Source organism: Papio anubis, chromosome 20, assembly GCF_008728515.1.
Source record: "Papio anubis isolate 15944 chromosome 20, Panubis1.0, whole genome shotgun sequence".
Taxonomy (NCBI): Eukaryota; Metazoa; Chordata; class Mammalia; order Primates; family Cercopithecidae; genus Papio; species Papio anubis.
Window position 1 is genome coordinate 5,524,338 of NC_044995.1, and position 14,878 is coordinate 5,539,215.

General features: G+C 53.3%; 2 protein-coding genes across 5 annotated transcripts in view; one reads left to right on the plus strand and one right to left on the minus strand.

Annotated features, from left to right (window-relative positions):
- Positions 1-232: 232 nt before the first annotated feature.
- On the plus strand, positions 233-10,697 carry C20H19orf81 (chromosome 20 C19orf81 homolog). Of its 3 annotated transcripts, none has more exons than XM_003915966.4 (6): positions 233-274; positions 894-961; positions 7,450-7,522; positions 7,626-7,746; positions 9,406-9,545; positions 10,338-10,697. In XM_003915966.4, the coding sequence occupies exons 1-6, from the start codon at positions 264-266 to the stop codon at positions 10,531-10,533; spliced, it is 609 nt and encodes a 202-aa protein (XP_003916015.2). In that variant the 5' UTR covers positions 233-263; the 3' UTR covers positions 10,534-10,697. The 3 variants fall into 3 exon arrangements, with proteins under 3 accessions (XP_003916015.2, XP_017808115.1, XP_009193330.1); XM_017952626.3 differs by lacking the exon at positions 233-274 and adding an exon at positions 609-795; XM_009195066.3 differs by lacking the exon at positions 233-274 and having other exon boundaries at positions 609-957.
- SHANK1 (SH3 and multiple ankyrin repeat domains 1) overlaps positions 10,648-14,878 on the minus strand; it is a 56,290-nt gene continuing 52,059 nt past the window's right edge. For both annotated transcript variants that reach the window (XM_031659211.1, XM_009195065.4), the window contains one exon: positions 10,648-14,068. In XM_031659211.1, the coding sequence (XP_031515071.1) occupies positions 13,351-14,068 (718 nt within the window). In that variant the 3' untranslated portion in view covers positions 10,648-13,350. The remainder of the gene's footprint in view (positions 14,069-14,878) is intronic.

A 14,878-nucleotide genomic window follows, 5' to 3' on the forward strand; every position in this document is an offset into this window, starting at 1 on the left:
CTCCTCCTTCAGACCCAGGAGTCCAGGCCCCAGGTCCTCCTCCTTCAGACCCAGAAGTCCAGGCCCCAGGTCCTCCTCCCTCCGATGTAGGTGTCCAGGTCCCAGGCCCTCCTCCCTCAGACCCAGGAGTCCAGGCCCCCGCCCCTCCCCCTCTGGAGGCACCATGGCAACCAGGCCCCCTGCCCACCATCCCCTCCCCCCTAGAGAACCCAGTTTCTGTTGGAATCTCGTCTGTTTCTAACCAGTTCCTGGCTTGGGCAGGGATGAGCAGAGGGCAAGTGGGAACAGAAAGGGGATGACAGAGGGGAGGGGGGTTCAAGGGGGCAGTGGAGGCAGCTAGAAGAGGAGAGATATGGGGCAAGGGGACTGGGATGAGGTGGGAAGACAGAGAGAGGGTGACGGGGTTAGGGAGAGGCAGAAAACCATGAAGACAAGGAGGGACGGGGGCCTGGGGAGGTACCAGGGAAACTGATGGAGGAGACTGAAGAGATGGAGCCCAGGAGAGGAGGAAGGAGGAGGGCAGAGAAATCAAGCAAAAGAGTGGTGGAGACGTGGGGACAGAGGGGAGGAGGCAGGGGGGCAGAGAGATGGGGAGAGAATGAGGAAGGGAGGTGGAGAGAGAGGGGTGGGGAAAGGGACTCTAGGAGACAGAGAGAGATAGGAGGGAAAACAGGGAAATGGGAAAGAAGGGATTGGGGCACACAGGGAGTCCCTGAGGTCAGGGGAACCCAGATCTCTGCGTGGTCTCAGCCTTCCAGTTCCTCCGTAATTCTGCCCCGGGGCTTCAAAGAGGAGGTAGAGGAGGCAGCGGTGGGGAGAAGGAGCTGGGGCGGGTGGCCCAGTCAGAGCCTCTCTTGCCACCTTCCTGAGACATCCCTCACCCACCTTCCCAGGATGCAGCCAGAGGTGGAGCCCATGTGCTCCTCCACCATCGGCAGCCTCACCATGCACAGGGAGGCAGGTACCGAGCTGTGTCTTTGGGGAAGGGGTGGACTTCCTGCATCCAGGCAGTGTGTAGTAGCCCTGGCTCACAGTGTGGCCTTCAGCGAGTCACTGGCGCTCCAAAGTGAAAGCCACCCCTAACATTCACCAGATTCCTGGAGAGCGGCCCCCTTGGACCTCAAACGATATTTCCCACGAGCCTCTGCAGTTCCTTGGCCAATGCCCTGGACTCAGAACTACATTTCCCATGAGCCTCTGCTGGGACCTAAGCAACACCTCTGAGGCCATTCTTCTCCTAGGTACCCTCACTGTCATGTCTCCCACCCTGAGCTCAGCATCTTCCCCCAGAGCTGCTCTCCTCCTTCCTGGTTTCCATTTTCAAATGGCCCCACTGCCAATCCAGTCACTGGTGCCATCCTTCCACCTCCCATAATTCCCTCCCACAGCCCATCAGGCCCCATCTTCCTGCCCTCTGACTCTCCCTTCCCCATTCCTTCCTCTCTGTCCCCGCAGCCCTGTCCCAGGTCTCATCCTCTTCCATGTGAACCCTCTCCTCACTTCCTCCCTGGTCTCCAGTTTCTCTCCTCCTGCCTATCCTTCCATGTCTCCAGAGGGGTCTCTCTGAATTCCAGCAGTGACCCTGGCCGTCCCTTGCTCATAACACTTCCTAGCTTCCTGTCACCTCTAGGACAGAGTCCCAAAGCGCCAGCTTGGCTTTTGAGGCCCTGTGTGGTCTGACCCCTGCTGACAACTTCAGGCTCCTAGGCCAGCACTTCCTGCTAGCATTCTGTGCTGTAGCACAGCTCGTGCATTTACACTCATTCAACATTTATGGAGCAGTATCTCAGTGAGGATGCATGTAACTGCAGGTAATAGAAAACCAAACTCAGGACTGGGTGTGGTGGCTCACGTCTATAATCCCAGCACTTTGGAGGCCAAGGTGAGTGGATCACCTGAGGTCAGGAGTTTGAGGCCAGCCTGGCCAACATGGTGAAACACCATCTCTAAAAATATAAAAATTAGCTAGGTGTGGGGGTGGGCGCCTGTAATCCCAGCTACTAGGGAGGCTGAGGCAGGAGAATCGCTTGAACCCAGGAGGCAGAGGCTGCAGCGAGCCAAGGTTGTGCCACTGCACTCCAGCCTGGGTGATGGAGGGATACTCTGTCTCAAAACAAACAAACAAACAAACAAACAAACAAACACACACACACACCCCCAAAAACAAAACTCACCGCAGCCTTGAGCTCCTGGGCTCAAGCAATCCTTCCACCTCAGCCTTCGAGGCAGAACAAATGCCCTGATGGCCATGCAGATGTCGTTTCTCTGCCTTTAGGTCTCTTTTAGTGCTTTTGAAGACATCTTTCTTTTTTAGACCCCACGCTGCACCATCTCTAGACTAGACTGAGGCACCCACGTGACAAGTAATTTATATGTAGCTCCAGAAAAGTCAAGTGGAGTTGAGTCGACCAGTTGGCTAGTTCTGTTGATCAACGTTTGTTCATTTCGATTTTGCTGTTTTGTTTGCAGCATTGTGGAACCAATGACATTTTTTTAGTTGATCAGGTTGCGAACTTCAGCACAGGCCATTAGAAAGCCCCTGGGCCCTAAGCATTTTGCCTGTAGTGCCGAATGGATGAAATGGCCTGGCTTGTTCTCATGCTGGGAGAGGGGACGTGAACCGCGCCATCTCACAGATCACTCATAGCCTCCAATGGCAATAAGCACTCTTTAGTCTTGGGGCTCAAGGGAATTCTGGGAAGTTCTTGCAGGTGACTCTCTTCTCTTTTGCTCAAAAACCTTGACCCATGCTAGGCCCTTCATGTGAAACACCCTTCTGTCTGTCATCTCTTTATTTGGTAAATGCCTTCTTATTCTTTAGGTCTCACTGTGGACAACACCTCCTCTAGGGAGCCTTCCCTGACTGCCCCCAGACTGGGCTTTCCCTCCACCTCGTAACACTTTCATTGAGACACACATTGCCCTTTACCTGAGAGTTCTGAAAGGGCAGAGGTGTGTCTCATTCATCTCTTGGTCCCCAGCATCCTCCAAGGCATGCAGGGGCCCTCTGAGATGCCTGTTTAAAAAATTTAACCAGCTACTTGGGAGGCTGAGACAGGAAGATCCCTTAAGCCCAGGCGTACCCTGGCTGCAGTGAGCTATGATTGCACCATGGCCCCACAGCTTGGGCAACAGAGCGAGACTCTGTCACCAAAGGGGGAAAAAAAAGCTTGGAATTGTTGCATTTACTCAATTATTCAATAAGTACTTATTTTTAAGTTTGTGCTTTTGTTAATTTAATTACACATATACATTTAAATGAATATATTAAAATCACTGTTATAACTAGAAATAGTTCTTATTTCTAATGTCATATTTCATGAGAAACTATTGTATTCAGATTTTTTCACATGTATCTTTGATGTTGCTGGAGTTACTTTTTGACTCATTTAACACTTTCACAGGACTTTTAAAAAATTAATTTATTTTTTTGAGACAGGGACTCACTTGGCAACCCAGGCTGGCATGAATTGACACCATCATAGCTCACTGCAGCCTCGAAATCCTGGGCTCAAGCGATCCTCCTGCCTCAGCCTCCCAAAGTGCCAGGATTATAGGTGTGAACCACCATGCCCGGCCTGTAATTATTTTTGAATATCATCTCATACCTAGTACATATTTAAATTTCCCTCATTATCTCAAAATTGTACTCTTTATAGTTGGCTTGTTTAAATTAGGGCCCAAACAAAGTGCACACATTTCAGGCTTTATTCCATAAATACTAAGGACAAATATAAGTCTGGCACTTTGCTAGATGCTGGGGGCACAAAGACAAGTCCCTGCCCTCACGTTGCTCAGAAGACGTAGGGTAAGACAGAGTGTAATTAGGGAATCATAGAAATAAAGGTCAAATTGCAACCACTGTGAGTGAAAACATACTGTGCTATGAGGAATGGCATCAGCGGACCCTCAGGGGAGACTTGATGAGTCAAATGAGGGGGAAGAGAGGTCCATGCAGTTACAGCACTAGCCAAGATCCTGCAGCAGGAGGGGTCAGACAGAGTCCAAGTCGCAGAAAAACAGCATTTCTGGACTACAGCGGTGAAAAGGACGATTGTGCTTGATCAGGCTTAAGACATTAGCAGGGTCTGATCACGTGTGGTCTTATGGTCACTGGAAGGACTTTGGACTTTATTCATCCCAAAGACAATGAAAGGTCCTGGGAGGGTTTTGAGGAAGAGGGCCATAGGGCCAGATATACATTTCAAAATTCTACCTTGCTGGGGTAACTGGAGAGGGAGAGGAGTTTGGAGACTAGATGTGAGTGAGGTGAGAGGAAGCCACCTGGGGAGATTGAGATCTGGATCCAGATGCTTACATTTTTATCTTTATTCTGTCATTTTGTGCTGTGTGACCTTAGGCAAGTCACTTAACCTCTCTGTGCTTGTTTCATCATGTGTTAAACAACACTACCTCAGAAGGTTGTTGTGAGGATGCAATGGAAAGTATTTTATTCTATTCCATTCTATTTTATTTTATTTTGGCAGCAGAGTCTTGCGTTGTCACCCAGGATGCAGTGCAGTGGCATGATCCTGGCTCACTGCAACCTCTGCCTCCTGGGTTCAAGCAATTCTCCTGCCTCAGCCTCCAGAGTAGCTGGGACTACAGGTGAGCGCTACCATGCCTGCCTAATTTTTTGTATTTTTAGTAGAGACGGGATCTCACCACATTGGCCAGGCTTGTCTCGAACTCCTGAGTTCAGATAATCTGCCCACTTTGGCCTCCCAAAGTGCTGGGATTACAGGCGTGAGCCACCACGCCCAGCCACAGTGGAAAATATTTTTAAAAGTGTTTGGCATATAAAAGGGACAGTAAGCACATAGTTATATTGTTACGTGGACAGACTTGAGGAGGAGATGGCTGCGTTTGAGGGATGGAGGGAGGCCGGTTTGGCTGGAAGAAAATAATGAGGGTAGGTGTTTCTGGAAGGGGATCCTGTGAAAATCTAGATTTGAATCCAGTAGGTCTGGGGGTGGGCCCTGGAGTACGTGTCTACCGTATGTGTGTGTGACAGTGTGCGAGACAGCCTGTTGTAAAACATGTACCAACACACCACTGACTATAGTTAAACCCAGTTGAACGTGCTTATTGTAATGAGAGAGACAGCACACACACACACACACACACACACACACACACACGGGTTGTCTCAATAGAAGGGTGTTAGCAAGGACTTATTGCAAGAGCCGGGCTGTGTCAGGTGACTGGGGAGGGTTCATGGGAGTGGTGCTTTGCTCAGGATGGGAGGCTGATGGAAAGCACGGGCAAGCTTGTGACTGGGAATTTTCATCTCACCGGGAACCAGGAGGGGTACATGGAGCCAATGCTGGGGTTAATGAAAAAGCAGCTGTCAGCTCTGAGCTGGCGGGGGGGGAGGATTTTGGTTATTTTTGTGGTTTGGACAATGTTCATGCTTTGTTGTGTTGAGACATGATTCAGGAGTGGTCTTGCTTTGTCTCAGTCCATCGCAGTCACAGAGTGGCCTTGCTTGATGTTGGGAAATGTTTTATGTTTGGCAGGAGAGCACCAGAGCCTGGCTGGCAGGGTCTGCTTTCCTCTCTTTCAGCAGCTATAACAAAGACACCCCAAAACACAACATCATAAAGAAGACAGAAGTGTATTCCTTTTCTTTTCTCCCTTCCTCGCTTCCTCTCTTTCTCCTTCTTCCCTCACTCCCTCTCTCTCTTTTCTCTCTCTCTCTCTCTGTTTTTGAGATGGAGTCTCGCTCTGTCGCCCAGGCTGGAGTGCAGTGGTACAATCTCGGCTCACTGCAACCTCTGCCTCCTGGGTTCAAGCGATTCTTCTGCCTCAGCCTCCCGAGTAGCTAGGACTACAGGCACACACCAACACACCTGGCTAATTTTGGTATTTTTAGTATAGATGGGGTTTCACCATATTGGCCAAGTTGGTCTCGAACTCCTGACCTCATGATCTGCCCACCTCAGCCTCCCAAAGTGCTGGGATTACAGGCATGAGCCATCACACCCGGCTCCCTCCCTCCCTCCCTTCCTTCCTTCTCTCTTTCTGTCTCTCTTTCTCTCTTTATCTGTCACCCAGGCTGAAGTGCAGTGGTACAATCATGGCTCACTGCAACCTCTAACTCCTGGCTTCAAGCAATCCTCCCACTCTAGCCTCCTCAGTAGCTGGGACTACAGGCACACAACATCATGCCCAGATAATTAAAAAAATTTTTTTTTGTAGAGCTAGGGTGTTGCTATGTTACCTGCCTCAGCTGGTCAAGAACCAGAAGTGTACTTGTCTCTGTGTAATGGAAGGCAGGATTGGTGGGACATCTTGGCTTAGTGAGAAGATTTAGAGATAAGAGTTCCTCCCATATTGTTGCTTGCCATATCCAAACATGGTGGAAGAAGGGTTATTGCTAATCCACATTCCAGTCCAAGAGAAAGGGCAAAGAGTCCAAGAAAAGCAGTAATCTTTAAAGCAAATGACTCCAAAGTTATATCTCTCACTCCAGCTAACACTTCATTGGTGAGAGCTTGGTCACATGGCCACAGTTAGCTGCAAGGGAGTCTGGGAACTGTTGTCTCCAGCTGGGAAGCCATGTGCTGGGTAAAACTGTAGGATTGTAGGGGAAGGGGAAAATGGAGTGCATGGAACAACCAGCACTTGGCCATAAGAGAGAGACCAGTTAACTGATGGTGGGGTGGTCAAAAAGGGTCAATATTTGAGAACTGTTATCAGTCAAGTTCCAATCAGGAGACTGATTGAGAGTGCTGGAAAAACTGAAAACTGGGCTGGACACGGTGGCTCACGCCTGGAATCCCAGCACTTTGGGAGGCCGAGGCGGGCGGATCACGAGGTCATGAGATCGAGACCATCCTGGCTAACACAGTGAAATCCCGTCTCTACTAAAAATGCAAAAGTTAGCCAGGTGTGGTGGTGGGCACCTGTAGTCCCAGCGACCCAGGAGGCTGAGGCAGAAGAATGGCATGAACCCAGGAGGCGGAGCTTACAGCGAGCCGAGATCACACCACTACACTCCAGCCTGGGCAACAGAACAAGACTCTGTTTCAAAAACAAAAGCAAAACCAAAAAACAAAAAAATCCCTGAAAACTGGTTTCAAGTGTTGTTACTGAAGTGATGCTGCCACAGTGAAGAAGGACGTCTGGGGTGACCAGAAGGGGAAGCAAAAAGGAGCAAGTTCCTCCTGCTTCCTCCTGCCTTGCAGCCTCCCTCTGGCGCCCCTTTAGGCAGAGCCTAATAGGAACCCAGCTGTTGAAGGAGAAATGTGGTTAGTAGAGTCTCAACCCAGGCATCACAGAGCCAGTGTGGAGCTAAGAGAGTTTGGAGCTAAGAGACAGTAGCTCAGTATCTGGCATACAAGCTATTCTGGGTGTGGCATGGGCAGGCAATTGGTGATGGCCATTTAAGCAGAATCATGGCTGAGGAGGGCTCAGGGCAGCTGACACTGGGTTCTCTGTCCTCAGGAGCCCTCCTTATGGACCTGGAGACCCCAGAGGAGATGCAGGCTCGGAGCCTGAGCAGGCCTATCAAATCCTCGTGAGTTGTCCCTGGCCCCCATGACCTCTGTCCTCCGCTTCTCCAAATGTGATGGCAGCGAATCCTGACCTCAGAGGTCCCTGCCTGCTCGCTCTCTCCCTAGGAAGCAGTACCTGCGGCAGGTCATTGCAGAGTACGAGGCACTAGACCGAGAACTCCCGTGCATCCGGAAGTTCCCCACACCACCAGCTGCCCAGCCCCTCTGCCTCTGCATGGAGACCTTGGTGAGTGGATCTGGGCCCTTATTTTCGGCAGTTTTGGTGGGGTGGTGGGAAGGGCACAGGCTGAGAAGCAGTGCAGCCAGAGTTTAAATTCAGGCTCTGTGGCTTAAGAGCTGTGGGCTTGGCACCAGGACAGTTTGCTGAAAATTGATTGTGAATTTGTCAAAGAGTCACTCATGAAATCTACGGCTCACGTCAGAGGGAAGACCAAAGCGCAAAGAAAGGGGAGGCTGAGGGGGGCAGGGAGGGAGGACAAAAGGAGTCCTACTAATCCACGTACTATGAAATTCTGTAAAGTTTACAAATATAACAAAAACTCAAGAAAAAGCCAATGTGTGTCAGGCGCGCTGGCTCACGCCTGTAATTCCAACATTTTGGGAGGCCGAAGTGGGTGGATCACCTGACGTCAGGAGTTTGAGACTAGCCTGGCCAACATGGTGAAACCCAGTCTCTATTAAAAATACAAACATGAGGCAGGTGTGGTGGCATGCACCTGTAATCCCAGCTACTGGGGAGGCTGAGGCAGGAGAATCACTTGAACCCGGGAGGTGGAGGTTGCAGTGAGCTGAGATCGTGCCACTGCACTCCAGCCTGGGCAACAGAGTGAGACTCTGTCAAAAAAGAAAGAAAGAGAGAGAGAGAGAGAGAGAGAGAGAGAGAGAGAGAGAGAAAGGGAGGGAGGGAGGGAGGGAGGGAGGAAGGAAGGAAAGGAATGAAGGAAGGAAGAAGGGGCTCGTGTTTTTGACAGATTCAGCAAACTGGTCATCCCTGCCTTCAATCAGAAGAGGTATATATTAGGGTCCCAGGCACTCAATAATTGAATGAGAAGAACTAATGTCAATGGCTGCTTACTGTGTGCCAGGCACAGGCCTCCAAGGTACCCTCTCAGCTAATCCGTGTGACTCTCCACCCTGCATACAGGGATTGCCGTCCTCCTTTTAGGGATCAGTCTCCACCCTATCACTCCACTTCTTTGTGGCTTTGAGCAAGGGACCTTCCAGCCTCCCCTCTCACCCCAGTCAAGGAATGCCTTTCTGGAAGTGACATTATTTTTCAGTGAAATCATGAAAATTTTCATTTCATTTTAGTTCCTCAGCAATTTTATGTGCTATGACAACTGTTATCACCCTTGACATGCTAATCACATGTTGTAAATGTGTTTAGTGATCAGTACATGTTTCTGAATGTTAAATAGATTGACAAGACATCAAAACCCCCTATGACTGTTATCTTTTGACTACTGAACATTCTTAAAATGCTAATACGAATATAAAAGGAAAGGCGTGCAATTTAAATCCTGGCAGAAATCTTCAAGAGTTTTCAGTCGGATCCATTGCAAATTGCTGGGAAAGTTTCTGGTAGATTCGTAAAGTTGGCTAAGTTGGTGACTCATTCAGCCAACTGTTCATTGACTTTTGGGCAAATCGGCTTGGTGAGAATTGATTTTTTTGGAGAATGACCTGGAGTGACAGTAGATGCTTTCCCATCTGAGATAATCTGTCGTCTCCTTTGACAATAGCGACAGTACCCTGGGATCCCTGCCCCTCAAATGCCACCTGGAACTCTGTGGCAGGTTCTGCAGGTGGGGTTTAGGGTGGTGACTTCTGAACCCAAAATGAACCAGGAGGTCACGGACTGAGGTTCTCTCTCCGACACCCGCAGCCCGAGGAGGATTTTACCCACCTGGAGGTACTGCAAGCGCTGGAGGCCCAGTTACCGGGGGCCATGGAGAGCGGGCGCGTGAGCAGCATCCGCTTTGAGAACATGAATGTCATCTGTGGGACTGCTGGCCGCCGGAACCGGTGAGTAAGCGGCGGGGACGCGGCCTGGAGCGACTGGGTAAGAGCGTGGTTGGTTTTAGGGCGCTGAGGGGCGTGGCCAAGAGCGAAAGCGTGGGGGGCGGGGCCCGGAGCGACTAGATAAGAGCGTGGTTGGTGTAAGGGCGCTGAAGGGCAGGCCCCAGAGCCACTAGATAAGAGCGTAGTTGGTGTAAAGCCGTTGGGAGGAGGGGCGACGGTGGAGTGAAAGCGTGGTAGGGCGGGGCCAGGAGCGACTAGATAAGAGCGAGATTGGTGCAGAGCCACCGAGGGGCGGGGCCAAGAGTGAGCGCGGCTGGAGGCAGGGTCCGGTGAGATCAGAGAGAAGGAGGGATCTGGAGTGAGTAGAGGCCCGAGTTTGAGTGACCCAGTAGTGACCGGGATAGGGGTCTGAGCCTGGAAAGGCAGCTGTGAGGGGGTGGAAAGGACTGAGCACATGGTAGAGGTGGGGCCAGGGGTGATAGGGTGGGGACAGGCCTGGAGTGCCTAGGGTACAGCGGAGCTTGCATTCGCCAGTTGAGGGTCGGGCCTTGGAGCGGTTTGAGATGGAGTCTCGGCAGACAGTTATTAGGACGCAGAACCAGGCTACAAGAGCGTAAGGAGCCTAGATCGACCCAGGCGAGAGGGCAGGGCTGGAGGGGAGTTTAGGGACGGAGCGACTGTCTGCTGGACCAGGGGCTGTGAACGACTCCAGGGACCAGGCAGGTACTCTTCGACGATCAAAGCCGGGGCTGAAACCACCTACGAGTTCCTTTTCCGTTCCCACCCCCCTTGCAGGTGGCTCATCGCGGTCACGGACTTCCAGACGCGCTCGCGCTTGCTGCGTTCCGGCCTCAGTCCCCGCGGGCTCGCGCACCAGCTCGTGCGCCACGACGATCTCCTGCTGGGTGACTACCGCCTGCACCTGCGCCGCTCCCTGGTCCGGCGGCGCATGCTCGAGGCCCTGGGGGCGGAGCCGAACGAGGAGGCCTGACGCCCGGGCCGGCCCCGGCTGCACTTGCGCACCGCCCCGCAGGCTGGGGCCACCCACCCGGAGCCCAGGAGGATAGGGGGCGTTGCCCTCCCAGGAAGGAGGCGGGGCCGGCTCGAGGGGGTGGATACTGTGAGTTTAATTATAAAGAATGACCTGGTACAAAAGCCATTTCTCTCTGCAAAATCTTGGTCGGGAGTCAGGGGAAGGGAGGTGATGGGGGGTAGGAATGAACCCCCTTGTTATAATCCCGCCTCCCTAATCTTCCTCCAGTCCCTGTACGTGGACTCCTGGGTCCCAATCCCTTGAGAGATGAACTGAGGCCCGCGGAAGGGAAGACCTGGGCACCGGGGCTTTCAACGCGTGCCGAGCCCTGTCTCAGAATCAGACGTCCTCATCCGCCCCCCTCCTTTTCCCCTCCCACCCCCCTTGGAAGACAATTCTCGGGCTTTTATTTCAGGTTTTTTTTCTGGATTTTTTTTGTGTGTTCTAGGGGTTTTGTGTTTTTTTTTTCTGTTTTTTATATTTTCTTCTTTTGTTATTGTTCCTCTTTTTGCTTTTTCTCTCCTCTCCATCCCGCGCTGTCCCCGCATTCGGTCCCTCCCCACTTCCCACCCCGACCTCTCCTCCCCCCTCCCCACCCCCTACGCCCTCCCCAACCCCGCGGCACCCATCCAGAATGAACAAGCCCTTGATAGACGGGCGCCGCGCAGGCCCCCTGCGGACTGGGGGCATCCGACAAGGGGGAGGGGGCGGGTAGGGGTCCAGCGCGTCCTCTGCCCCTCTCCTCAACACCCCTCCCCCCTCCCACGACCCTCCCACGAGGTTCCCCGCAGATCCCTGACATGGTGAGGGGAGGGGGCTGCAAGCCCCCTCCCCTCATGGACGGAGCGCCCCCCCCTCTCGGGGGTAGGGGGCAGCAGAGGGGGAATGGGCTTGGGGAAGGAGGGGGAGCTCCCTTCTTTGGCAGCTGAACATGGGGGGGGACCTGAGGGCAATGCCCTCCCCGCTTTACCCACAGCAGGGGAGGGGGCTTCTCAGGGGGAGGGGTGGCTTAAAATTCCCAAGCCCCGGGGAAAAAGGGGAGAGAGGAAGCGTGCGGGAAGGAGCAGCCATGCTGGAGGGAGAGGGAGCTTCTTGGAGTGGGCAGGTTAGGAGAGGGGCATCTTCGTGCAAAAGGGATGGACAGATGGCCCAGGAAGGACAGGAAAGAGAAGAGGGAGGGTGAGGGCTGGAGGCAGGGACAGGCTTGAGTGTGGAAGCATGGTGAGCCGGAAGCCAGTGTGCATAGGGTCTTCTCTCACCAGGAAGAGAAAGAGCTTAAGGAGGTAAGAGAATCCGAATGAGAATGGCCGCAAGAGCTGCTTGTCAACAGGAAAAAACAAATAAGGGTGTCAGGAAAAGAAATGTTACAGCCCAAGAGCGCATGGAATGAGATGAGTTTGCAAGAGGAAAGAAGTGGTAGAGCTCTCATTCAGGTAGAAAAGACAAGATGCGGTGTGCAGCCACGTCATGGAGTGCAAGAACATTATTAAAGGGGGAGAAACAAGGCTTCCAGAGAGCACTGAAAATGCGGGGGCCGGGGGCGCATGTGCAAAAGCAAGTGTGCGAGAGGGTTCACAAAAGAATCAAAAATGCAGAGGGGCAAAGATTTCAAACAGAAAGGGGCAAGGGAGTGGGAGCCTGGCAAAGAAGAAGAGAATGAGCATTTGTGAGAGAAACACAGTTCCTGGGAGGCAAGTGTGCAAAAGGTGTGACCAAAAGTGACGGTGCAAAAGGGGCAAGAGGGAAGAGGGGGGAGGGGTGGAGGGCTAGGAGTGTCACGGTGAGAGGGGAGAGGTGGGGAGTGGAAGAATCTGGGGTTTTTAAGAATAAGAAGGGAAAGTGCTTCAACGTAAGAAAATGGAGGTAAGAGTGTGTCAGGAAGGATGCATAAGATAGCAAGTGTGCAAGGGCTGAGCAAAGAGCAGGGCACTCCAGAGAATGAATGATGTGCATGGAGTCTGTGAGTGGGGGAGGGAAAATGTGTCCCAAGTGTGTCTGCAACAAGGGTCCAGAGCGAGCGGGGAGGAGGAGATGTGAAATGGAGTGTGTAAAGGAGGGCCCTGGTAGGGGAAAAGTGTGTAAGCAGCGAGAATCAGAGCAGGAGGCATGGAGCATGAGAAAGGAAATGCAGCGTGTGCGAGGAACAGAGTGTGTTTGAGCGGGCCTCGCCAGCCGGAAGCAAAGGCAGAATGTGCAAGACAGCGAGAGGGCAAATTTGTGCAAAATTGCAGCCCAGGGAGGGGAGGGGAGAGAGGTGAGCAGGCGTGCAACGGAGCGTGCAAGAGGCTGAGGGGGGCAGCTGTGTGTGCTGGGGAGAGGGGAAGGGGGAAGAGCTGAGGGGCCTGGAGAGAGTGGGAAGGGTGGTTAGAGGGGCGGCAGGTGGTGGAATCTGAGGGCACCCCCTTCCCCTGCGGCCTGGGGGACAGTCCCCATCCAATCAGGCTCAGGGCTGACCCTCTATGGCTCTGTCTGTCCCCTCCCCCCAGAATAGGCCCTTCCCTCCTTCTCAATCCCCCTCCGTAATTTCTCCTATCCCCCCTCCGCTCCCTGCTTCACACACACACAGTCTTGTGTCAGCTGCCCCCCTTCAGTGAGGTGCAAATGTCCGGCCTGGATTGGGCCACCTAGTGACCTCTGGCCTTGGGAGACGAGGGCAGGGCGCAGTTTGAACAGAGTCCCTGGCCCAGGGGAGAGAATGACAGTCAGGGGTCAGAGGTCAAGAGGCCAGCAGGCTCAAGAGTTCTGTGGACGGGGCTGGTCCGTCCAGGCCAGCCATCACCTCTCCAGGAAGAATTTGAGAGCCCGGTCGATGTTCATGCGGTGGCCCACCCTGGTCACACCTAGATCTACATAGTCCTCCTTGGTCAAGGCGGGCAGGTGGGAGCCATCGATCTCATGGTCCAGGAACTGGGCTCGGTGCTCCCCCAAACCCAGCCACTCTAGCCAATCAGCCACGTCGAACTTGGTCCAGAACCCCAGAGGTTTAGCGCCAAACGGCTTGTCCGGGGGCAGCGAGAGCAGGCGGGTCGGTGAGAGGGAGCGTGAGGCCCCTGACAAGGCTCCCCCGAGCCCTCCGGATATCCCCGGGTGTGGCGGCACAAAGACTGGGGCGAAGGGGTCAGCTGAGCCTCCTGCCCCTCCAGTTGGGGAGCCACGGATGTCAAAGAGGCCTGGGTAGAGGGGTCCAGAAGGCAGGATGGGCAGGGAGGAGGGCCTGGGCGCAGGGCTGACCTTGTGCTCCGAGGCGGGCAGCAGCGAGGGGCTGGGGGCCCGGCGGAGCAGAGGGGGCCGCATCTCGAACTCCACGCCCTGGAGGTGGCGGGTGGACGTGGAGGAGGAGGAGGCCGAGGGTGAGGTGGCCCCTGGGGCCGCAGCGGCTGTAGGGGAGACCCCTGTTCCGGTGGGGAGCGGTGGCAGAGGTGGTTTGGGCCAGTTCTGAAACAGGCTGCTGACAGGCTTGGAGAGGAGCGAGGACTGGGAGTCGTCGGAGAGTCTGGAATGTGACAAGGGGGCAGTGGGGGAGGACAGGGATTTAGGGGGCAAGGGCAGGGGTGAGAAAGAGGCAAAGGTCAAGATATAGGGAGAGAGGAGGAGAGACATAAGGGTAGGGGGAGAAATGGAGGAGAGAGACGGGAAGAAATGGAGGGAGCAAAGGGTAAGATGGCCGTCGAGGAAAGAAATGAAGGGAGAGAAAGATGAGAGGACAGGGAGAGGGCGACAGTTAAGAGAGATGAAAGAAAAAGAGACATTAAGTGATAATAATAATAATCGTCACCGCTCACTGATGCTCACGTGTGCCAGGCATTGTTCTAAGTGCTTTACATGATTGCATCTCAATTTAATCCCCACGACAGCCCTGATGCAGGTTACTATTATTATCAGCACAGAGAGGTTAAATAACTTGCCTAAGGACACACAGGAAGTGGCAGAGCCCGGTTATATGGCACCAAAGTCTGAGCTCTTCACCACTATTCTATACTGCCTTTCAGGTTATGGCCAGTCATAGCAGAGTGAAAGATGGGGAGACAGTGAGAGAGAGACAAAAAGAGGGTGAGCATCCAGGGGAGAGAGATGGAAGGGACAGGGGACACAGAGAGAGAGAGATGAAGAGAGGGAGATGAAAGAGAGAAGAAACAAGGGGAGAAAAAGGTTCCCCTCATCCCTTTTGTTCCCTCTCCTCCAGCACTGTCCCACCTCAGGGCCTTTGAACTGGCCGCTCCCCCTGCCTGGCTCACTCTTGCCCTGGGCAGCTGCTTCCTCTCCACTTCCATTACTCTGCCCATCTTGTCTGTTACATGAGAGA

Coding starts and splice junctions, on each gene's coding strand:
- C20H19orf81 (XM_003915966.4), top strand. Junction 962..7,449: donor CACCATGCACAGGGAGGCAG/GTACCGAGCTGT, acceptor CTCTGTCCTCAG/GAGCCCTCCTTATGGACCTG. Junction 9,546..10,337: donor ACTGCTGGCCGCCGGAACCG/GTGAGTAAGCGG, acceptor CCCCCCTTGCAG/GTGGCTCATCGCGGTCACGG.